The sequence below is a fragment of the Petromyzon marinus genome, chromosome 24 (assembly GCF_048934315.1).
Source record: "Petromyzon marinus isolate PM22_M1 ecotype Great Lakes invasive population chromosome 24, UKy_Petmar_22M1.pri1.0, whole genome shotgun sequence".
Lineage (NCBI taxonomy): Eukaryota > Metazoa > Chordata > Hyperoartia > Petromyzontiformes > Petromyzontidae > Petromyzon > Petromyzon marinus.
The window spans coordinates 7,339,804-7,365,301 of record NC_133690.1 but is presented as its reverse complement, the minus strand read 5'-3'; the positions used below and the strand labels follow the sequence as shown (position 1 = coordinate 7,365,301).

The following is a 25,498-nucleotide window of genomic DNA, read 5'->3' as shown; positions in this document are numbered from 1 at the left end:
GAGACTTTGATCGTGAACTTCTGGTAAACATTGAAACAAAGATTTCCCCTCAAGAGGGCCGGCCGTCCGAAACATTACAATGTTCGTTCTCCTGGCTCCCACATTGTTTTGTTCCACCCCGCCCCGGCTTATCCCGAGTGTCGCTCGTTACGTCGTCCGACGTTTCGCCCCACGTGCCGAGAGCCCCGGACGTCGTGCCGCTCCAACCTGAAAGCCCACCCGGGGGCATCTTCCTCTCCTGTCAGTGGCAGCCAACAACAACAACAATAAAACACCCCCTGTTATTCTTCATTTCTATTGAAATAGATTTCATTTCAGCTCAACAGAGCACCGATCACAGAAGAAGAAATTCCACGAACAAAAGGCCGAGATCGGCGCGGCGGGGCTTAGTGAAGTGGGGGGGGGGGGGGGGTTGGACTCAGTGCCCTACCCAGGTGGGGGGGGGGGGGGGCTCTAACAGATAAGTGAAAGTTTATCTACAGTATATGGGGGGTAAGGGGGAAGATAACGAACGTAACACGGGAGGAGGGGGTGGGAATGAAGGGGGAGGGGCCGGGGCGGTGGGAACAGAAAAGTGGGGGACTTATTGTTCATTATTAACACGTCGTGTTATAAATATAAGTTTGTTTAAACAGTAACATTACAAAACAAATCATCTAAGGTTTATAACGTGCAGGAAGTCAATATGAATACTAGTCATTCTGTGATGGGCATAATGCCGCATCCAGCCTCCCCACATCCACGCACACACAGCAGTGCCAATCACATCAGTACCCAAATCCCTCCACTGGCGCCCAGGGTATAATCAACTCCAAGCATTGCCCTCACCATCTTAAACATCCTCCATCAACTCACCACAGCTACCTCACCGTTCACATCTCGTGAGCTCCTATGTCACTTGTGTGACCGAATCTGTTGGAACTGGGACATTGCACATCGTCAGTGGCACTCATCCTGTCACCTAACCGAGCCGATGATGAGTAACACTCTGCAGGAATTTTTTGATTTAAAGCTTTCGTGACTGCAGGGATTCATATTCTTGGTTCTTTCGGTAAAGTCACGTTGAAGGGAAACAATAAAATAATAAAAATATAAAACAATAAAATTATCACAATTGTTTTATATTTTTATTATTTAAAAAAGTAATTATACTACAGACTGGTCCCCACCACAAGAAGGTGGAATTTCCACAAAATAGCTCATAGCCATCAAATAAGCGATAACTGATGCCCCATTGCGAGATCGGGATCAGAGCTTACCGTGTAATGAGTTGTCATTAAAAGTAGGTTTCTCGGTTAATTCTCATAACTGTGCATTACGTGGTCAGCTTTAAAAGGACATAATTTGTTCATTCCAAATTATGTTCACGCGCATATAGTAAGTGGCACGGTCATTATTTTGTGCAGATATACAGAATCAGAATATGTACACTGGAGGAATCCGATGAGCTATAAAGCTCTTCTTCGCAGATGTCCAGTACCGTTGACATTACTTAAATTCATGAAGATATTTAAACGCGACATGTTTTGCTTGTCTGTTTTAGGGAATGAGTTTCACGAACACCTCTCCGCTGGTTGTGCCAACGAGAGGAATGGAAGTAAGTCTCGTGCCAAGCGAAGTGTACCAGCGGCACACTCGACGTGCCTCGTTGACACACCAACTCCTAAAGCCAGATCACTCGCCTTTACACAGGCAGCGGCACACACAAACAAACATCCACGCAGTTTGCGTACACAACACATCGAGTTGTTCATGTGTTCACACATGTGAAGTGTGCGAACAAGCCCGATGGCAATTTAACGTAGACTTTGAAGGATTTGAACATTAAAATGGTACTAATATTTACATAGGCCAATGTGTTTTGGAAAACAGTGTTCGTAAAAGCTATTAATCGAATGGTAGTTTTGAACGGTGTGGTTGAATGAATGGGATTGTACGATCACAAACATCTGTGGCCCATTCCTGTACTTCTCACCAGTGCCGGATTAAGCTAGTGCGAGGCCTGTAGCATATGTTACAAAGGGGCCCTAAATAAAAAAACACTTCAATATTAAAACACTAATTTTGAACTTCAATATTAAAGTGATTGGATTTTTTTCATTTGCTATACAGCCAGATAATACGACACATCGCTAACCTTCAACACCCAGTCGTCCATAAACGTTGAAGGCAGTATAGTACTATAGTAATAGAGCAAATACAGAATCACTGAACCGGAATTGATAGGTTGAAAGCATTTAGCGCGGGGCCCTTGCAAGTGCGGGACCCGAGGTATATGTAGCTACTTGTCCTACTATCATAATCCGGCACTGCTTCTTATATGGCCCCGACCATCGTCCGAAAAAGGGAACAGCTGAGAAGCTGACGAGCTTAAAACAAGTTTTAACGTCACTTGTTCAGCTTGGCATTCACAGACGAATATTCACAAAGCTTCGCCAAATGTATGGTTTCAGACTGGCATATATGCTATTCTACCATGGTTTTTACATTTTACTGGAGAATTATAGTTAATGTATGGGAACCTTGGTTTCAGAAAGGCACCTTAAAAAAAGTTTAATTAATTGAAGGAGAAAGTTTATCAGAATCAGAATATGTATTTATAATGGAGGAATCTAATGAGCTATGAAGCTTTTTTCACGGATGTCCAGTAGGGGCGAGGCAGAGCGTTTCAACAACAAACAGTACAAACACACAATAGGAGTGCAAAATAGTTGATACAAGATTATTGAGCAATCTTCAGCAGCAGCACGTGACAGAAGCATTTGAATAAATCGCAGCAGAGAAGCTGGCGAGCATCCTGGGGGATTTTCTCTCGTGTCACAGTGGCGAGATGTTAACTATCTCGCCTGCTATACAGAAGGTCGTGGGTTCGATCTTAACCGTGACACCTGCTGTATATTTGTAGTTTGCGTGTCTTTCTCCCTGTGGTCGCGTCGATTTTTCTCCAGGTCCTCCGTTTTTTCCCTCCACATTTAGAAACGTGCGTTCAGAGTATTTGGCTGTTATAAATGTCCACATGATAAGCCACTTCGTTGAGCTATCATTTGTGGCCAGGTCGCTTCTGAAAAAGAGCTACATAGCTCAGTGGGCCTTACCTGGTAAAATAAAAAAATAGTTTATAGTTTCAGTGTAACGTGTACGGCCAACGCCACGGTGGGCACGTGTGGGTTTAGTGAAATGGGATTCGCACGAAAACATTCTTCCCACTAAAACAAAGTGCGTATAGAATTTAATGAAGTTGCCTTCAAATGCCGTCTCATAGTATATCACAATGGATATAACCGTTAGAGAAACACGGTATATTGCTGGATTAGTGATTCGTATAGAAATCAGCCCCTGAGAGCAACACGTACCTTGTTTACCTGTGTGTGACCACTGCCTCGCTGCCACAGCCCGCTCCTGAGCCGACGCCAGCAGAGGGCCTCCTGCCGCCTGCCCGCTCCTCCTGCCGCTTCTCTGCCTCCGCTTGCCGTCTCTCGGGACTGTGATGTCGCTCGGTTGCCGCTCCTGCCCCAGCTTGCCCGGGGCCCGCCCCCTGGCTACTTTCGGTGATCTGTTGTCGTTTCTTGGGGCTGTCTCCCACCGTGGGCTGCTCTGCCCCGTGCCCTTGTGTTGCCAGGTTTCTTGCCCCATCTTTTACCTCTTTCCCACTGTGCACCTTGGCCATGCCGGGGCAGTGACGAACCGGCCCGGCATGGCTCTGGAGGAGAAAAGTAGTTTTTTTTTCCACTGCAGAAGCCGAGTCGTGCTGTGCCGCTAACATTGCGACAGAGAAGTTGAGATGCCTGTAGATGACACTGTGACATGCCCTTACAGTGTACTGAGGTCACACGTTGGCGAGATGTTAACTACCTCGCCTGGTCTGCAGGAGATTGTTGGTTCGATCCCAATCCTGACACCAGTATATTTAGAGTTTGGATGTTTTCCCTGTGGTCGCGTGGATTTTTTTTCGGGTCCTCGGGTTTTCCCTCCACATTTGGCTGCTGTAAATTTCCATGTAATAAGCCACTTCGTTGAGCTATCATTTGTGATAGCCAGGTCTCTTCTGAAAATTAACTATACAGCTCAGTGGGCCTTGCCTGGTAAAATAAAATAATAATGTTTTGCTTCATTGGCTCTGCCACTGGCCCTGTTAGCCCCGGAGCTAGAATCGGACATCTGGTGAGGTTCTTGTATCACGATTTCGTTCTGGCTCGGCATGGCAGATAGCCAGTAAAAAAACACCTATACCAATGTGGGGGGCCCTTGCTGGCTCAGCTCGGATGTGCAAGTGGAAAATGTTGTATCTGTCCCGCTATCTTCATGAGCTTTACATTTTTCTTTGATCTAAATGACCCCCTACCCTACTTGTTCCAGAATGTTACAACTCAGTTATAAACACTACTCTCCTGCCATATCTGCATGAAGTATACATCTAATGTGTAAATATACAGGTGTCACTGGTGTCTATATTTCTTATGCTATATGCAGCTATCTAGTGCATAATTTCAGTGCTCTTAATTCATCACTGATCTTTAGTGTTTGGCGTTTCCCACATTTTTGAGAAATTGGTGGGTGTACCTGTCTTATTTTAGCATTTGCATGGAAAATGTTCAAGTGATATTTAATGAAAAATAAACAGGGCAACTGTGCATTTGGTTTGGTTGCAAATGCATAGGCATGCAAAAATGATAACAATTAAAACAGCTTCAACAATGAATAACACCATATAATGTGTTTGAATGAACGTCAACACTTTAAGTCAAATCGTGCTAGATTATTTACGATTCTGTTTAGCAGCGCGTTTTTGTCTTCAACAATTCTATTCAAACGTCACGTAGCCAATACCATCATTATCACAATTTGAAGATTTCAACAACAAAAATCGACATGTTAAACATTGCGAGGAGTACAACTTACAGAGAAAACAAATGCTGTTTTTTTAATATATATTAATCATTGTCTCCGCAATTGGCCAAGTAGCGTTAACGTCGGAAGGGGCTCTCGTGTGCGTGTGTGTGTCTCTGGCCTTGCAATTCTCCCTTGTTCGGGTGCCACCCCATTGCAGTGCACTCTGGGAACAAACCCCATCAGCGTGGCGGCGCCAGCTGGGAAGGACGACAGCTTCGTGCTGGACATGGCCACGTCAGCCGTTGCACTGGGCAAGGTAACCGCACCACCACGCACTCGCAATAATAATATTATTTTATCCTCATCGTCACGATCCACAGGCAGATAGCCTGTTTGGTGTCCCACTGCACATTTCGTCATTTGTTTGTTTCCAAACTTTCCCCTACCGTGTGCCAATATTCTCCGGTAGTGGCCACATCTTTCTGGCACCAATCTCTTCTGTCGTCATTTTACACGGCTGTGTAATTTGAGCCACTTGCATTTCAAAACGCTGAAGTACGGCATTTGTAGCACGCGCGAGTTTTTACAAAAGAGGCACGTGAAACCACCGACAAGTGCGAAGGCGGTCAGAGCAGGTGCCAACAAATTGCCCAAGCTCTGAGGTCCTTTTTGTACATATCCGGCCAACTCCATGAACCCGTCACGGCGGCTCGCTACAGGTTACCAAGATGAAATTGTCACCAGAGGGAGGGGACGTGGCGATGTTGACGTAAATCTCTGCCGGTTCCACCCCCGGGCTGTTGCGGGACCCACACACGCGTGCGAGCAGGTCGAGCTGCACGCGCGCAACCAGCAGACGATTCCCGAGGGCTGGGGCTGCGACGCGAAGGGCGCCGTCACGCAGGACCCGCAGAAGGTGCTGGACGGAGGAGGCCTCCTGGCCCTGGGAGGAGCCGAAGCCACAGGTGCAGTCTGTTTTCCTATAACGCCGCGTGTTGTTTTTGCAACGCGAATTGGATATAACGCGATGAATGTACCAGGGAACGTGTTTTTTCTTTTATCACGCGGATGCGAATTCGCTATAACGCGATTGAGTGAACTGAACTATGTCGCGCAAGCAGGAATAAGCAGTGGTATGGCTGCCTTGGCATAGCTTTTTACGAAGTGGGATACTGCTGGATGCTTCTGGATGCTACCCCTCGCCTCAGTCTTTGTTCAGTCTGCGTACACATCTCACATTGCACCACGAGTCACGGGGGTTGACAACCAAACCTTACCATACTGGTCACCTCCCCCATATATAAGATACTGCTATCAACCTATAAGGTTTTAAAAGGGCCCACCCCACATTACTTTCAGGAACTAATACATTTATATATTCCATCAAGGTCCTTAAGATCTTCTGATCTCCAATTGCTCAGCACTCATAGGTCTTGGTTATGCTCTTTTGGTGATCGGGCTTTTGTTAGTGTGGCACCCATTCTATGTAACGCCTTGCCACTTGAAATCAGGAAATCAGAGTCGGTAGATATGTTTAAATCTGCTTTGAGAACTCATCTCTTTAAAATGGTCTTCCCTCTCTAGTTTGGTCGGTGGCCCTGGTTCTGTTTTTGTTTCACTGCTTTCCATGCATTGCACATTGGGATTCTAGAACGGAATGCACATTATACATTTGAATTATTATATATAAGAGTTGAGGTTTCGAGCAATGACCCTTCATAGCACATGAAGAGGGGCCATTGCCTCAAAGGTTGCCTATTATGTCATTTTTTAAAGCCATACACGGTGGTATTAATGAACGCGTTGAGCTTTTTCCCCCCCACTACAGTAGAACCCCTATTAACGATCAGCCCTGTTATGGACTAATCACTTACGGACGGGCCTCCATAGAGCCCAATGTGTAGTGTATAGTAGTGTAGTGTCTAGTAGTGTAGTGTATAGTGTAGTGTATAGTAGTGTAGTGTATGGTAGTGTATGGTAGTGTAGTGAATGCATTGGTTAACCATGTTTATTTTAATATTATGTGTTCATAATGTTGTTAGTATATTTATGTATTGATATACATTGTTTAAATGTTATAAAGTACTCTTTTGGGGTGAAAAAGGGTATAACTTTCGATGCTTTCGGAACTAATTAAGCTTTTAACGTGTATTTCCAATACGCGCATAACGACCAAATCACTTAACAACGGATTTTGTGGAACCAATTATCATCGTTAAGAGGGATTCTACTGTAATCCATTGAGAGTATCTCTCTCCCGTCCTGTTGGTGACGCCAGGAGGCTACAAGGGCTACGGCCTGGGCATGATGGTGGAGGTGTTCTGCGGCATCATGGCTGGTGCTACCTACAGCAACAACATCCGCACCTGGAGGGAGACCAGCCGCGTGGCCGACCTCGTAGGTGTCTCAAAACTGTTTACTGATGAAAGTTGCAAGCGATAATTTCATCATCGCTTGCGGCTGAGGTTGGCATCGTCTCCCACTCCTCTAGATGTCGAGGGTAAATCGGCAAGGTTTTGGGCTGTGACTCAGGCAGCTGCAATGGCTGCTTTGGGTAAAGGGTCCAGACCTCTCCAGAGACCCTGGCTGACAGGCCCACTCTAATCGTCTACAGCATCCCACGTCAGAGAATGAGGAGGCTTACCGGAGCCTTCGCTCGGAGGTTCGGAGAGCCGTGAGGCACTGCAAGGATGGGTGGTGGTCGCGGATTGCTGAGGAGATGGAGTCTGCCTCAATGGCCCGCGATCACAAATGCCTATTTAACTCCATCAAAAAAGTAACCGGCAGCGCCACACCTATTACCATCATTAGGGGAAACAACGGTGATCCAATCTCCGACCCCCAGGAACAGGTTTGCAGATTTTCTGAGCATTTCTGTGAGGTCCTGAGGGAGGGGGAATCCCTCAGCCTGGAAAACATCATGGGACAAAGTGGGGATGCCCCTGCTGAGGCTGCGGTGCCTCAAATATTGGAGGAGGAAGTCACCCCCTGTGAGTGGTTGGCTGAGGTTGCATCTGTTGAGGAAGTACTAAAGGCGATCCAGAGTCTGAGAGCAGGAAAGGCACCTGGCAGAGTTGATCTCCCAAGCGAAATACTGAGGGAGGGTGGCGTTTGTGCACAGACTGCCCTACATGACATCATAACAACAGTCTGGACCACTGGATGGGTTCCGAAGAATTGGAAGGATGCCCTTGTGGTCCCCCTATTTTTAGAAGGGGGACCGCACAGACTGTAACAACTACAGGGGCATCTCACTCCTCAGTGTGCCGGGAAAGGTCCTGAGGCTTTCGGAGCCTCAATGTGGTTTCAGGAAAGGGCGGTCCTGCACAGATGCCATATTTTCTCTCCGTTTGCTACAGCAGAGGTGTAGGGAATTCCAACAAGACCTACATTTCTGCTTTATTGACCTGGTCAAGGCCTATGATACCATCAGTAGGACTAGGCTCTGGGTTGTTCTTCGTGCTTTCGGAGTCCCTGAACCTCTGCTCACGATCATTAAGGACCTTCATGATGGTGAGCGGGCCCGGGTAAAACTACGTGGCTGGGAGTCGGAGCCATTCCCTGTTCACCTTGGGGTGCGATAGGGATGTCCTCTGGCTCCCACATTATTTAACATCTTTTTCGACTACGTAGTTCGCGAAGCCTTTGATGGCTGTACCAGAGGAATTTCCATCTGTTACGGATAAAATGGGAGGCTGATCAATGCCCGGGTGCGGTCAAGGGATGGGTCCCTATTGGTCAACCACATTATGTATGCCAATGATCTGGTACTTGCCGCTCACTCAGAGGAGGAGTTGGAGGTGCTGCTGCTGCTGAAATTGTAGCATGCCACTAAGAGGTGGGGCTTTACCATCAGCCCCACCAAAACTAAGCACCTGCCTGGGTATTTTGTACAATCGGGCACTCCACCCCTACAACTCCCAATCAGTAATGGGGCAGTTGTGGAGAGAGTGGAGAGTTTCCCATACCTTGGTAGTGTGCTCATGACCAGCTCCGGTTTGACAGCAGAGGTCTCACTAAGATCAGTCAAGCGGCATTATCTTTTCATCGGTTGCATAACACTGTGTGGAAGCTACCTGGTCTGTCGCTTCGCACGAAGCTTCAAGTCTTCTCGGCCATGGCCATTCCCTCCCTTCTCTATGCTTGCGAAACGTGGACCCCCCTAATGGAACATCTTTGCCGATTGGAAACATTTAGGCTGGCCTGCCTACGATCCATCCTGGGTTAAACCAGGCTGGATGGTGTGAGGAGCTCCCAAATCCTTGAAAGATCTGGGCAAAGTCCCATCGGTAAGCTCCTCCGGCAGGCAAGGCTGCCTTGGCTGGGTCATGTAGCCCGCATGCCCAGCCACCGCATGCCTAAACAGCTTTTGTTTGGCTGGATAGAGGGGGCTAAACGGGCGTGGCATGGGCTAGAGAGATGGAGTGATGTGGTACAGGAGGATGTGGAGCTGAGTGGACTTGCCGATGACTGGTACCAGCGGTGTCAAGATCGGCCTCTGCGGAGGAGGCTCGTGAAAGATTCTGCTGGGCAGTTGGAGGCAGTCGCCCTCCAACAACAACGGAGGGCGGAGGAGAAACGCTCACAACAAAGAGCGGAGCGCTGGGTGGCTAAAGCACAGCAAGTTGGCACAGTAGGGGGCACAGGTGGTCCATCAGCCAGTCGTCTCAGTCAGTAGACCCGTGGCATCTAGGTCTGCCCCGTGACCTCATGCCAGCAGGCGTTCGACACTTCACGTGGCCTCAAGGTGCACATAGCCTGGCACAAGCGTCGTGGTGACGTCACCGCCACTTAGTGGCAAATGGCGGTTGTTGTTGTTGTGCTCACCTGTTTGTGCTCACCTGTGTATGCTTACCTGTGTGTGCTCACCTGTGCAGGGACAGTGTTTCGTCGCCGTCAATCTCAGCTGCTTTGCCCCAGGCTTCGAGTCTCGCATGGCTGACCTCTTGAGCATCCACCGCCACTTGCCGCCGGTACGAGGTCATTTGCCATTTCAGAAATGGCACAACAAACAAACTAAACTATTTATTATTTTAGCAGGTAAGGCCCACTGAGCTATGTAGCTCTTTTTCAGAAGCGACCTGGCCACACATGATAGCTCAACTAAGTTGCTTATCATGTGGACATTTATAGCAGTCAAATACTCGTTGATTCCAAATGTGGAGGGAAAAACTAGTGGACCCAGAGAAAAATCCACGCGATCACGGGGAGGGAGATGTCAGAGTTGGAATCTAACCCACGGCCTCTTGTATACCAGGTGAGGTGGTTAACAAATCACCACCGTGGCACTTGGCCAGACACAACAGTGCCAGGCCAAGTGCTTTTCATTTTTAGCTAAAATTACCCGGCCCTTTCGTTCAAGTTAAGTTTTAAGTTAATTTAGTTGGACCATGTGAGAATTCAAGACACCAGGATTAGGTGCATTTGCAATGGTGACTTGGGGCATTATTCTGCCAGTTGGAGCCAATTGTTGCTATTTATTATCCCAATTGGGTAATTTGCAGACAAGTTTTGAATTTGGAAAATACTGACTTCCACACTGGAAATGGAGAGGATGAGGTTATGGCAATGGCAGGGATGTGCAAACATTTATATTCAAGGGCCAAGAGCCTTTCTTCCTAGTTGCTCTGTTAAAGTGCAGCTCTTTGACACAGACACGAACGCTGACATGCCTGTCTCTAAAGTGGTCTCCTCTACTCCTCTAACGTGGCCTGAAACCTGCCCTGCCCATGCCATTATGGATACAATTCTCACAAGACAAACGGTCTTCCCGCTCAGGCGAAATAATCACCAGTTTTGTAGAAATGTGGGCCCGATCCCTTGCCTTGCCTTCACACGTGTCGCGCGGGCCACTGTTGCGCCATGCCTCAGGCCACCAACCCCCTCGCCGCCTCCACGGCGCCGGATTACAGGCGTGCATAGCCACCGCCGGCACCACCACTGCCCATCTGTCCGGTCGCATATATTTCTCGTCGTTACTGGACCCAACCTCTTCCCTCTGTCGATATTCCGTGTATGTGCTGTGCTTGCTGGCAGGCGCCTGGGGCCACCAGCGTGCTGGTGCCTGGCGACCCGGAGCGCCAGCACATCGCCGAGTGCGAGAGCAAGGGCGGCATCCCCTACTCTGTGCACGTCGTGAGCCACATGGTAATAAGGCCACAGACAGACAGCAGCAGCAGCACACGCATAGCGCCCTGTCATTCTTACAGTCTGTTCTCCTACAACGCGGTGGAAGTTGCGTTCCTGAAGAACACCACGTTATGGGAAAAATCGGGTTATTATAAATAATATATAATATACGGGTAAAGCACAGCCCGCAATAACACGTGAGATGCGTACGCAAGCTGAACAAAGACTGAGGTGCGTGGGTAGCATCTAGAAGCATCCAGCAGCATCGTTGGTTCTCCAGCTAAATCCTCAGTGGTAGAGTGTTGCGGAATCTCACTGAAAATAGAAGCGTCTACAACAGCGTTGCAGTTGAAAAGAGTGCTGAAGTCTTCCTGCCAGCGGGAGATGATTGCATTTTTGTCTTTGAAGATTTCTGTCCCAGTCTTCAACTGAAGTGGTGCAAGGCCCTGTTTTGATGGTCCATATAAGACTTTGGTTGCTTTAAAAAATGAATGTGGGTTATTGGAATCTGCAAGATGTTGTATTTCTTCTGCTTTGTTTCTGAACCAATTGTTCTTCAGTTCCCGGATTTTAGTTTGTACTTCCAATTTGGCCTCCTTATATGATTACTTTTTTCTGTCTAGACTGTTTGTGGTGTTGCCGGCCGATGAATACTTTCCGCTTCTTGTCAATGAGGCCTGTGATTTCCTGGTCGTTGTCATCAAACCAGTCACAGTTTTTTTATTTTTGTGTAGCCAATGGTGTTTTCACAGCTGGTTATAACTGCCATCTTCAATTGTGTCTATTACTCATGAACATTTCCTGAAGCCTGGTTGGTGCTGAGTCTTGAGCTAGTTGTTCTTTCAGTCGGGCCTGTACCACCGGGTCTTTTAGTCTGGTTACATTGAGTCTTTTCCTCTGTAGTTTTGGTCGGTTTATGTGTTTGTGGTTTAGTTTGAGAGTCATCACTCATCGAATTAGTCTGTGGTCAGTCCAGCAATCGTCTGCATTGATCATGGCACGAGTGATGCGGACGTCTGTGCTGTCAAGCTTCCTGACAATCATGTAGTCCAGTAAATGCCATTGGTGTGATCGAGGGTGATACCAGGAGGTCTTGAGGCTATTCTTCTGCCTGAATAGGGTGTTGGTGATTGTCAGGTCGTGCTCAGGACAGGTTTTAAGAAGAAGGTGACCATTGGAGTTGGACTTTCCAACTCCCTCTTTACTAATTATACTGTTCCACATTTGATGGACTCTCCCAACTCTAGCATTAAAGTCGCCGAGGAGAATAAGCTTGTCAGTTTTTGGTGTACTCTGAAGGATTTGTTTGAGTTGGCTGTAGTAGGTCTCCTTAGTGTCTTCTTCAGAGTCCAGTGTTGGTGCATAGGTGCTGATGATGGCTGCAGGTTGGTCTTTTGCGAGTTTCAGGCGTAGGGTCATGCAACGCTCATTGATACCAATTGGGAGCTCACTGAAGCTGTCGATGAGCATGTCGTCTATTGCAAACTCTACACCATGCAGGCGTCGTTCATCCGCTGGTTTACCCTTCCAAAAGGAGGTGCAGCCTCCACTTGGCTTGGTCAGTTGGCCTTCATCCGCCAGACGGGTTTTGCTGAGGGCGGCAATATGGATATTAAGTCGTCTCAGCTCGCGTGCCACAAGAGCTGTTCGGCGCTCTGGACGTTGCGAGTTTGGGTTGTCTGTGAGGGTCCTGACATTCCAGGATCCAATGTTTAGGTAAAATTTATTTTTATTTCGACCGCAATTATTGATGCTCCCTCTGGTCGCGGTAAGCCAGACAGGATGTTGGTAGGCAGGCTATGTTTAGGGCACCTTTTCTAGCCCCCTCTCCATTTGGGGTGAGCAGAGTGGATCCTCGTGGGCTGCTCAGTCACAGCTACATATGCCGGGATGTACTCCTGCCTAATCCGAGTGCATGACGACCTTCTAATAGCTGCCGCCTTGGTGCTGGGTTGTGACTAGGAGCTTCTAGCTGCATAGGCCTGCCCCACTCGCCACTTGCCAATCGTCCAAGGGCTTTGGGTGTGTAGTGTGGTGGTGCGATGGCACACTTTCCCTGGAGGGTGCTAGTGCGTGAATTAATTTACATGCAGTGTCTGTTGCACACCAGCCACCGCACGGTGCTTAACCAGGAACCAAGCCTGGGTCCAATGGCGAGACAGAAAACCAAGACGATTGGAAGGCTTGTCCTGAAGCACCAGACATCCAGTGGCTCCTCCACCATTTGACATTGGCCATCTGGACTGTAGCTCATCCGCCCCACCGAGATGGGCCATTGGCCACTTGGTATCTACCCAGGATTGTATTAGGGTTTACTCCCTTAGCCTGAGTGGCTAACCAGAGTTCCGTTAGCCAGCACGTTTCCAGGTGAGTCCCTACATGCCTCCTTGGTTATTGAAGCGGCTCAGGTGGTCGAACCACCCACCATACTTCGCCCTGTCTGACAATCCTAAACTTTACCTGTTACCACCTCCCACGATGTGGATGAGGGGTTGGTTTTTGGGAGGCAGTCAATGCGACAGTCGAGGAGCGTTGGCACAGGTAGGTGATGTTGTAGTCGACCCCGCTGGTGATGTGGGCTTGTTTATACTTACTGATTATCCGTGTGACGCGGTGTCCACCACGTCAGGTGGGTATCGTTGGTAGTGATACAATGGTGGAGGGAGCACTGGCAAGGTGAGGGAATCTAGCCGAGCGTGACTCAATGTAAGTCCAGTAGAGGTTTCTTGTTTACCTTTTGAAAGACCCAACACAGTTCTCTGGGTTTGATCTACCACGAAGCTCATGGTCCACCCCAAAACGCATCCACTGCACAAACCATGGCAGTAGATGCGGATACCTGATGCACAAATGTTAAATTAAAAACTCTTCAGCATGCAACTACGATGATCCAGAACAGACCGTACAACATAATACGACTCAATCCCCGATCCACAAATACGAAGGAGACATCACAGTGATACACTCCGCTGCTCCTGATGCAGTTATGTGGCTTGAACCACCTGAAAATGAAATTGTAGTTGTTGCTTTGCATCTACATCAGCCGTACGAAAGAAGAAGATTTACCTTTAGAGTGGGGGAAACCCCTCAGGTGATATTTCCTTTTCCATTTGTTTTGCTTCAATTTAGGAAAGGTGGAAAAATGTTCGTGTTTGATGAAACAGGACCCTGGAAGTGACAAAGTAAATACTGCAGTAAATACTGCAGTACAAATCCCAGCCATTTCCTGCTCATATGAGCTTCGAAGAATCAGTGCTAATCTCCTGTTGATAGCCTTTGAAACAATGGGGGGAAATTCCCGATTATAATGACAGGGGCAAGTATCTCCATTAGGCGAACACTTTTTGACTTCCACACAAAGTGCTACTAATTATATCAACCCCAGATGAATAATGGGTCAACTCCCAAACAGAATTTGAACTCAGAAGCTACTGACTGTGAGCCACATGCTTTGCCACTCAGCCCTGTCTGAGAGTCGTTGCATTGCAGATGAACCACCTTAAAATGTATATATTCGTGGCAGTGGGAAGTTCTGTGGTCCACAGCTTGGTGCTCATGGCCAAGGTGACACACACAGGAGCGGCTGGTGGTAGTAGGTACCGCCATAATCGTGTCAAATGTTTTATTTATTCTTGCAGAACAATGTGGCGAAAGAGCTGGGCGTTGCACCACTGCCAGTGTCAGTGATGGACAAATGAAGAACCAAGTGCATCGGACACAAAAGTGGGATTCTACACAAAGTGCTTTAAATCCTTCGCTATCGTCTGGTTCCGCAATGTGGGTGTTGATGAACGTGAGAATGCGTTGTACGTTTCTGCTAAATGGGGGAGTGTGATGCTGGAAGTGCTTCGGTTGACGTTCAATTTGTGCTTTGGACAAGTAGAAGACTTTTTTGGGTTTTACAGACATCTGCTGCGTTTTAATGTCATGCAGTAAGGCAAGAGGCGAATCGTGTGGTGGTTGTGCCCTGCAGCCCCCTCAGGATGTTTCCGCTGTTAGCACAGTGCGCCGTTCGGCACGACGTCCGACGTTTGGCTCCGCGTCCTTAGCTTTTTCAGGAACCGAAGAGGCTGAAGAGCCATCGTCTTTATTGTTGTAAAAATTCTACAATAAAAAAAACACTGTGGAGAGCCCTTGTCAAAATCCTTCATAAAGTTTCGATGTAAAGCTTTCGTGACTGCAATGATTCATCTTCGTTGGTTCTTTCGGTAAAGTCACGTAGAATGAGAATAAAATAATAAATTGATAAAAATACTTTTTTGGGTTTTACAGACAAATAAAATAACACAATAATATTCTCACGACGTTTCGGCCACAACACAAGCGGCCTTCATCAGGTGAAGGGACGAGACTGTCTGGTAGGACATATTATTGTGTTATTTTATTTTATCAATGTATTATTTTATTCTCATTCTACGTGACTTTACCGAAAGAACCAAAGAAGACCTTCATAAAGGCTTAGTCGATCCAATGATACATTTTATAATCTCTTAACAGTGGACAAACCCAATGCCTGGTGCTAATCTTAAGATTATATCTTGCTAACACTGTTTCTCAGTTTAAAAAAAAGTGTAGATTTAGAAATGAAATGGACACTAAATACGCTGAACTTTAAGTGCAGAGAAACATGTTATATGTCGTAGTTATGTACATTGGAAATAACAAAGTACTGTGGTAGGCATCTTCATATTATGTTGCTAAAATTAACAATATAGTATTGTATTCTGTTTTAAGATTACATACAGCAGTATAACAATTTCAGTATGGCATTATAATAGATTTACTTTCAGTTTAATGAGCAATCACAATCTAATTGGCTCAATTGCTGCAGTCAGTTTATTATTATTATCTGACCACATGAACCACCAAAGTTGTTCAGCGGCAGTGAAGCTGCTCGCAAATGCAAGGTTGTGACATGGGGCAATCATCCCTCTGGGATGGACAAATATAACTACGACTTTGTGGGGTAGTCAACGCTGTTTGTCCTATTCAATGACTGAATGGAGTTCAAAAGAACTCACAAACTAACACCTTCTGAAAGACCCAACGCATAAGATCCCTGGTTTTGATAGGCTACGAAGCTCGTGGCCCACCCTAAACCGCATCCACACAAATCATGATACCTGATGCACAAATGTAAAAGTAAAAATTATCCTGTGGTAGTCCAAAACAAACCAACCACTTTGGATCATGACTTGATTTGTGTTTTCTTGTCCACCTCCACCATCAGCAGTGTGGGTGTGTGAAGCGAGATGCAATGCTTTGATTGGTGTAGACCTACTGACGGTGTCAGAGTGCTCTCCTACATTAACATTAGCTGCCCCGCACCATCTCTAAACCTTTATAAACAGCTCTTTAATTGGTGTAGACCTACTGCCGGTGTTAGAGACCTCTCCTACATTAACATTAGCTGCCCCGCCCATCTCTAAACCTTTATAAAAAGCTCTCTGATTGGTGTAGACCTACTGCCGGTGTCGGAGCCCTGTCCTACATTAACATTAGCTGCCCCGCCCATCTCTAAACCTTTATAAACAGCTCTCTGATTGGTGTAGACCTACTGCCGGTGTCGGAGACCTCTCCTACATTAACATTAGCTGCCCCGCCCATCTCTAAACCTTTATAAACAGCCTGCCTCAGCAGCTTTTCCCCACTTTTTTCTTCTGATGACGATTGCTTGTGTTGCGATCGAAACGTCATATTTTTTTTTTATTTTATTGCTATAATTTTTTATATCTCCATGGCTTTACCGAAAGAACCATAGAATATTAATTCCTGCAGTCACGAAAGTTTTAAGTCAAAATATATGAAACTAGATTCGAACCTTTCGTGACTGCAGGAATTACTCTCTGGTTCTTTCGGTAAAGTCATTTCGAAAGAAAATTAATTGTGTTGCAATGGAAACGTTGTATTCTATTATGATTTCATTTATGTTCTTTCTACGTGACCTTACCGAAAGAATCACAATATATTCCTGCAGTCACTAAAATGTTTTAAGTCAAAATTTATGCTGGTAGTGATTACAGTGATGGGCCAACTTCATGGTGATTATGGGATTCGAGTTGATAGGGTGATGCATATGGAGTGATGGAGATTGGTGATGTTAGTGGGGGGTGGAGAGGGTGATTGCGGGAAGGATGGGGGTCATGCAGATTGGGAGAGTGGCTTAGGTTTGATGGGGAAAGCAACTGCATACCTGTCAACTCCTTATCAGTGCCCTACCTTATTACAGACAAATTCAGACCTTATTGGTCACTCCGTGTCCTTATAAATCTCAACGTTCATCCTACAAAGTCCCATCACAAGGGATAAACACAAACAAAGTGACAACAAATATTTAAAATTATTTTTTAATATATAATATATAACAAATAGGAAAAAAATTGCCCGTATTAAAACGGCTTTACGCCTTATGTACCTGAAAACTCAATTTCCCCATACAAGAATACAGGTAAATCGTATGAGTTGACAGGTACGCAACTGAGATGTAGAGGGGGTACAGGGTGATGGGATTGGGTAGGGAATGGTGATGGGCAGTGATGATGGAGGACATTGGGGGACATCGTGATGCGCCTGGAGTTTTGAAGTCGCGCCCCGCTCCTCTTCACAAGATCCTCACGGGAGTTCTGCAGGTTCCTGCTGAGGTCGGCCTCCCCTAGGTCTACCTCAGCTTCAATGAGCACCAAGTGCGGTGTGACAACATCCCCACTGGGTAGGCAGGCAACCGGACCTATTGCTGCACATCCACCTCGTGTGCCGTGCCGGCCATCACAGATGTTGCTCTCTAACAGCACTTGCCCCACGAGTATGTAAACGTTATAAGGGGGATTTTTGTCTTTGTGTTTGCATGTGAAAGTGTGTGTGTGTTACATTTGAGGAGTTTACTCCTGAGTAGCGCTCTGCTCCCCATCATGAAATCCACGCGGAAGTCACGCGGGTTCCAGCTAGTTAGTATTATTACACTTGTTTGTCTACCCAGCAAAGCCTCATGAAGTCTCCAGACTCTTTATCAGGAGGGCCCTATTGCTCAGTTTTCATCGCAGTAGGGGCGATGTTGCTGTGTGTGTAATCCCAATGGAATAACTTGCAGCTGCGTTTTTCAGCAATTGGATGATTGGCCAATACCAGTTAAATTGTATGGGGTGTTTTTTTGTACGATGGCCGGAAACCATGCAGAACAGCGAGAGACAATACAAACTCCACTCAGAAAGGCACGCTAGTCGGGAATTGAACCAAAACCCTTTTTGCTGTGACGTGCAACTACTCCGCGAACCTGCTGCGCTGACAGTCTGTTACCCACTACGAATGATAGCGAGAAAGCTTGGAATCCTGTTATCGGATGTGACTGCATACCACACAGGCAACATTCTAGACCGGTACAGTCTTCATGTTTTTGGAGGCCTTGGGAAACAAAACAACCTCATGCACCCCTAGGGGTCACCAGCAGGGATAGAGGTCACCAGCAACAGGGTGGTATCCGTCTGTATTTGTGTTGCGCTGTAGGCAGCTGACCTGCCACCACGCTCATGGACCGACAGGGGGCAGCCGAGAGAGAGCGAGGTGTGTAGGGGTTGACCGAAGGTCAAACCCCCGCCCCTCCGTGACCGGAGGTTGACACCCCAGACCCCCCAGGGGCTGGGGGCTGAGGGAGATGGGGACCCCCACCACTTCCTAAACCCCCTTAAGAATTAAGACCTACTAAGACCTTCTAGAAGGTTCTGGAGGGGGGATCATGAGGGGAGGGGTGACCTCGACCTGGGGATAAAAGGCCGGCCCTCGGGACGGGCCAGGGAATGTTCGCCAACTCAAGCTTGAAGACATCTGAAGACCTGAAGACTGGACCAGCACCCGGGGACCCTCCCCGAGGCTCTCACTAGAGCCGGGGTTGCAGCGGACCAGGGCGAGTCCCGTACCCCGGGGTGGGTCGGTCGGTCCAGTCTTCCCCTAGCCGCCGTCGCAAGGGACCGGCGTGTAGCGTAGCCCGGCGTGTGTAGGACACGCTAGAAGGGAGGCTGTCTCTCCCTTAGGCTATCGGGTGTTACAGTAGTGTTTAACAGAGTAGTGTTTAACAGAGTAGTCTTAACAGAGTGTTAAGAGTTGTTACAATAAACGCGTTGCCTCCAGCAGACGTCTCCGTGTGGTTAGTTACAGACACAACACTTGTATGTCACTGTCTCTCTCTCTGCATCTCTCTTTATGTCTCTGTCTCTCAATCTGTTTCTATCTCAGTCTGTGTATCTCAGTCTGTGTCTGTCTCTCTCTCCCTATGTCTCTGTATTAATGTTTCGTGTCTCTCTCTGTACTGCTTTCTCTCTATCTCTGAGTCTGTCTCTATATATCTGTGGAACTTCTTTCGTACCGTACATTGCCAACCGTGCTAATCGGAGGTGCGGGGGAAAGACAGCCTACTAAACACAAAAAGAAGTTAAAAAGAAATTGGTTTTCAAACTATATTTAAAATTACATAGCTCCAGTGGCTTCCTAATATCGGGACAGCATTCCAGACGGCCGTAAAACTGCATCAGAAAACACGTGATGTGGTGGCCGCCTTTGTTCTATGGCCAGCCAAAAGCCACTGTGAGGATGACTGGAGTCTGCATGATGTTTTTTCTCTGTGTCTGTGTCCCTTTGTGTGTGTGTGTTTGTAGGCCTGGGCTCTGGGTTGTTCTTCATGCTTTCGGAGACCCTGTCCCTCTGCTCACGATCATTAAGGACCTTCATGATGGTGAGCGGGCCTGGGTAAAACTACGTGGCCGGGAGTCAGAGCTATTCCCCGTACACCTTGGGGTGCGACAGGGATGTCCTCTGGCTCCCACATTATTCAACATCTATTTTGACCACGTAGTTCGTGAAGCCTTCAATAGCTGTACCGGAGGAATCTCCATTTGGTACGGATACAATGGGAGGCTGATCGATGCCCGGGTAATTGCTGCTCACTCAGAGGAGGAGTTGGAGGCTCTGCTGCTGAACCTGGAGCTTGCCACCAAGAGGTGGAGCGTTACCATCAGCCCCACCAAAACTAAGCACCTGCTTGGGTATTTTGTACCATCGGACACTCCACACCCACAACTCCAAATTGGTGATAGGGCAGTTGTGGAGAGAGTGGAGAGCTTCCCATGACCGGCTCCGCTTTAACAGCAGAGGTCTCACTCCGAATCAGTCGAGCGGCATTATATTTTCATTGGTTGCGTAACGCTGTGTGGAAGCTACCTGGTCTATCACTCCGCACAAAGCTTCAGGTCTTCTCGGCCACAGTCATTCCCTCCCTTCTCTACGCTTGCGAAACGTGGACCCCCCTAATGGAACATCTTTACCGGTTAGAAACATTTATGCTGGCCTGCCTACGATCCATCCTGGGTTTAACCAGGCTAGATTGTGTGAGGAGCTCACAAATCGTTGAAAGATGTGGACAAAGTCCCATTGGTGAGCTCTTCCGGCAGGCAAGGCTGCGTTTGCTGGATCATGTAGCCCGCATGCACAGCCACCGCATGCCTAAACAGCTTTTGTTCAGCCGGATCGAGGTGGTGAAACGGGCGCGGACGGGCTAGAGAAGAGATGGATTGATGTGGTACATGAGGATGTGGAGCTAAGTGGACTTGCCGATGACTGGTACCAGCGGTGTCAAGATCGGCCTCTGTGGAGAAGGCTCGTGAAGGACTCTGATACTGGGCAGTTGGAGGCAGTCGCCCTCCAACAACAACGGACGGCGGAGGAGCAGGGCTCACAACAACGAGCGGAGTGCCGGGTGGCTAAAGCACAGCAAGTTGGCACAGTAGGGGGCACAGGTGGTGCATCAGCCAGTCGTCTCAGTCAGTAGACCCGTGGCATCTAGGTCTGCCCCGTGACCTGCCAGCGGGCTTTCGACACTTCACGTGGCCTCAAGGTGCACATAGCCTGGCACAAGCGTCGTGGTGACGTCACCGCCACTTAGTGGCGAATGGCGGTTGTTGTTGTGTTTGTTTCTCACTTTACTCCTATGTCTCTCACTGCCTATTTCTGTGTCTATCTTTCGCTGTGTGTGTTTCTCTCCGTGTCTTTCTCTCTACCCCTATTTGCCCATGGCGATGCCCTCATTATTTTCCATTACAAATTTTCGCCCATAAGTAGCCGCCCCGATCGTCCATTCCTAAGTCCAGTCCTGACTTTAGTGCTACAACATTTTACAATACGAGAATCACAGTCACATCCACCTCATGTAAATACTATACCATATACTTATCATGAAGACGTAACTAATCAGGCCTATTGACCATGTAGAGTGGTGAAAGGTTCCGTGGAAAAATATTGTAAAGTCATTGTAGCTCCCTGTGGAATCAATGTTGGAGGAACTAGAATATGCATGCTCATATGTATACCTAGGGGAGTTATTGAAGGCAGACCGGGATCATAGACAGGACAAAAGAGAGGGGGATGACGTTAGATCGGAGTGCTTCTGAATATCAACATAGCTATGTGCTCAGGGAATCACGTTTACAAACGGTGCATCTATCACCTGCTGTGACGTATGGCTCAGAGACACCGACATATCAAATGAGTGCAGCTAATACTTGGACGAGGAAGACAATGACAATGATCTCTGGATTAATGTATCAGCATCTGCGTGCTGAAGAAGGAAAACGAATGCATGGAAATGTAAAACATTAGAATGATCTGAGATTGAAAACATCGCTGGACCTGCTGCTGGCGGATGGTTCGTAGGGACGCAGTTATGTAGCCCACCAGTACTTTAATTCGTCACGATTCAGAATTTACAATTTTATTTATTATTTGCTCATGTCTTGTTATTTTTACCGTCTCCTGTGTACACACGCACACAACAAAAGCTGGGCGCTGGCGGCTACGCTGCTGCACGTGGCTGCTGCACTGTGGAGGCAGCAGCGAGGGTCGGTGGATCACCGCACTTCGATGTTGTGAAACTCCCTTGCCGTGGGCGTCGAGGAGGTGCCATGCCCTGGCTATGCCAGGAGAAGGCGGTAAAGGAAGAATGTGGACTGCATGGGATTGAGTGTTTGCCCCCTTCGCACGCATGGGCGCCACGGTGGTGAGATGTTAACTACCTCGCCTGGTATACAGGAGGTCGTGGATTCGATCCCGACCCAGACGCCTGCTGTATATTTGGAGTTTGCATGTCTCTGTCTCCTCATGGTCGCGTGGATTTTTTCTGGGTCCTCCAGTTTTTACCTCCTCAGATACAGAATAAACGAGCGTTTTGAGTATTTGACTGATGTAAATTTCCACAAGATAAGCCACTTCGTTGAGCTATCATTTGGGGCCAGGTCGTTTCTGCAAAAAAGAGCTGTATAGCTGAGTGAGCTTTACCTGGTAAACATTTTTTGTTCAGTTATTATTCAGGTGATCCGGTTTCCTCCCACATTAATTGGCCCACACCACCTCATATTGTAGAGGACCGCAGAGCTTGGGCAATCGTTGGCGTCGACTCGTCGCCTGGCTGCTGCCTTCCCGCTCATCTGTGGTTCCTCCTCGCGCCTCCGAGTCGTTGTCCTCTCTGCGAGAGCGAGCGAGTGATGTGCGGTAGCGGCGTCTTGCAAGTTGACATTGTTATTATTGACACACACACTAGAGGACGGATAAGGTGGCGTGACCTCACATGCATGACAACTGACCCATCGCCAACACCGCTCACCATGCGGGCACTCACCACTCAACAGATATCATTCACCTGACACACACATGATATACTCATCAACCACCACGCACCACTCACCTGATCCGAACCACACACTCCAGGCATTTGCCATTCACTCGCACCCAAACTCACACCATTCTCATCTAATCGTCCATAACATTGACAAAAAACATGTCTCATTCACAATCCTGTATCTGTCTCATCACATAAAACAACAAAATCAATGTTTTTGTTTTATCCCATCAGCCCCACGGTCTTCTTGGAGTGCATAATATCAGCAGTATTAGTTCAATACAAAGCAAGCTATGGACTCGCTTTGACATTCAGCGTCTCATCAGCAGTCAGGCTTGCCCCAACCAACGTTGGTGAATCGCAAGATACTAAAGATGCTAATAAGCAAAGACGCCCCACCCCCGATAACTTCAAGATAATGGGCCCGAGTTTTCACGCAAAATGGTATAGTGTACTGTAATGTATTCTGATATAAAGTACACATTACTCAATTGGGATTATACATAGCCACCCCCTACTGTGAAAACTGGCAGGACCCTCCTGAAAAAGAGCCACGAGGCTCACTCAGTGAGGCAGCGGCGGCCCTGGACCCGCTGCTGCCAGCAATCGGCGCCAGCAAACCCCAGGGGCAGATCGAGGCTGAGTTTTTTGGTAAACTGGGAAACATTTTGCCCCTATTTTCCGTTTAATGTTTTTTTAAAGATGCATAATGATTCGGTTTGTCCGTCCGTCTGTCCAATCAATCAATTGTCAGAAATGTTGAGAAATAAATTACAGTTTTTTTTCCCCTCGAATTTGGCACCCCACTTAACTTGGCGCCCTAGACGACCGTCTAGATAGCCTACATGGACGTGTCGCGCCTGCAGTGAGGCTTTCCTGGGTAAACAAGCCTCATACTGGTAGGAACCTCCTGGTTACACCAGCCCACAGGGGATTATTGTGTCCGTCCGTCCGTCGTGCATCCAAAAATGGGAGGGGTGGGGCTGGGTGGAGAGGGGAGGATGAGGAGGGGAGTGGGGGGAGGGGCTGGATGGGGGGTGGGAGGGGTGGGGCTGGGTGGGGGGTGGGAGGGGTGGGGCTGGGTGTGGAGGGGCTGGTCACCCCGTGGTGCCCTTATAAAACTCAACGTTTAACCTACTCACGTCGGCTTGTGCCCGCCCTCACAGTCGGGCATATTTGCGGAATACACCACGCCGCCGTTGACCCTGGCCACTGACCGAGCAACCCAACGTTCCTACCAGCTCCCTCCGCAGGAATGTGTTAATCATCATGATCACACTTGACACCACTCGCTTGTGGCCGTCTGATGCGTCTCCGCGGCCCAGTAGCGTGTTTAGTCCAGCAGGGGGTGCTGCGGCAATGTTGGTGACGCACGTGTTGGCTTCACGTGCTATGAAGAAGAGCAATTGACCAAATGTCGCGTATTAAAAAATAAATACTTTTAAGACCACAGTTTGTTATTTACGAATTTTCGCTGAGTAGTCATTGCACTGCAGCACGTGACTTGTTTTTCTTTTATCTCGGTCAAGAGTCATAACATAGGCAATGTGCAATTCCAAAGACCCCCATGGATGATTATGGTGGGTGTTTCAGATTGCCATCAAACACCCCACCTGTGTCACACACTGGATTATATATTTTTAAATCTGAGATAAAATTCATACGTCGTACAAAGTTCACATTGAATACCATAGCCAGCTGGATTAATACGGTCAAAATGAGTTATCTTTCGACTCTGTACGTTGAGAACTACTCAAATTAATGCTGCGAAAACACACCGGCGTATGTGAACCGATTCATAATCTGCGCCATAACTCACACAACGTGTCTCCCTTGTTGCCTCTCTCTCCAGAGGCTGTCTCCACTCCTTCCCTTGGCCTCGCCCCTCCACCAGTGGGCCCTGTTCAGCTCCATCCACCACATGAACCACAGATGTTTCTTTAATCTAGTTAAGAGGCTATATGCAGTTGTTATAGGCCATTACCAGTGCCATAGGTTATCGGTTTCTGGTTAAAATCAGCTGGACCTGTAAAATGAAAATTACAGGAAGCCCTCGACTTACGAACACCCGCCTTAGGAATACCCGACTTACGAACACCTGCACTTAAAAACACGACATAGGATCACCTGACTTACGAACACTAGCACTTAAGACTCGGCCTAAAATGAGTACCAGTAAATATCGCCATTTGGGAGACAAAGGTGCTGGCCACCCACCCTCTTGTGTGCCGTGTCGGCCTTCATAGTTGCTCGCTAGCCTCACTCACCCCAATAGTCTGTTAAAGCTATGTGAGGGATCTTTGTCTGTGTGCATGTGGATGTGCCTTAACAGCTGTGACGATTATCCCCTAGCACCTAGGTCTACTTAGTCTGAAATGCCTACTTGTTGTGGTGTGTAAACATCGCTACTGGGGAGACAAAGGTGGCCGGGCGTGGTACTGGCCACCCACCCACTCGTGTGCCGTGCCGGCCTTCATAGGTGCTCACTAACAGCACTTGCCCCGACAGTCTATCAAGGCTACACGGGGGATCTTTGTCTTTCTCTTTGTATGTCTTTAGAACAGGTTCCCTTCGTAAGTCGAGGACTGCCAAAATCCTCGCCGAAGTTTCGCGGGTTCCTGCTCGTATTGATAGCAGTACCGCAATTAAATGTGACCCGCCCCTACTGGACATCTGTAAAGAAGAGCTTCATAGCTCATCGGATTCCTCCAGCCTCAAAAAAGATTCTGATTCTGATGTTATGGAATTTATAGTAATGTTGCAATTAAAGTTTATATTATTGATGCATTTTTCGTGCATAAGAACAATGAACAAAGAGGCTCTCCACTCGTCAACAATGACCCCGTGTGGCCTGAACAACAACACAAACACGTGCTATTGTTA

The 25,498-nt window shown here is 47.7% G+C and overlaps 1 protein-coding gene across 2 annotated transcripts in view; it reads left to right on the top strand.

The window, feature by feature from the left end:
* The window catches only part of LOC116945506 (putative oxidoreductase YjmC), a 38,692-nt gene extending 23,603 nt beyond the window's left edge, over nucleotides 1-15,089 (top strand). For both annotated transcript variants that reach the window (XM_076069383.1, XM_032959841.2), the window contains exons 5-11: nucleotides 1,544-1,597; nucleotides 5,048-5,146; nucleotides 5,660-5,795; nucleotides 7,109-7,227; nucleotides 9,708-9,803; nucleotides 10,867-10,977; nucleotides 14,598-15,089. In XM_076069383.1, the coding sequence (XP_075925498.1) occupies nucleotides 1,544-1,597; nucleotides 5,048-5,146; nucleotides 5,660-5,795; nucleotides 7,109-7,227; nucleotides 9,708-9,803; nucleotides 10,867-10,977; nucleotides 14,598-14,657 (675 nt within the window). In that variant the 3' untranslated portion in view covers nucleotides 14,658-15,089. The remainder of the gene's footprint in view (nucleotides 1-1,543; nucleotides 1,598-5,047; nucleotides 5,147-5,659; nucleotides 5,796-7,108; nucleotides 7,228-9,707; nucleotides 9,804-10,866; nucleotides 10,978-14,597) is intronic.
* The last annotated feature ends 10,409 nt before the right edge of the window (nucleotides 15,090-25,498 follow it).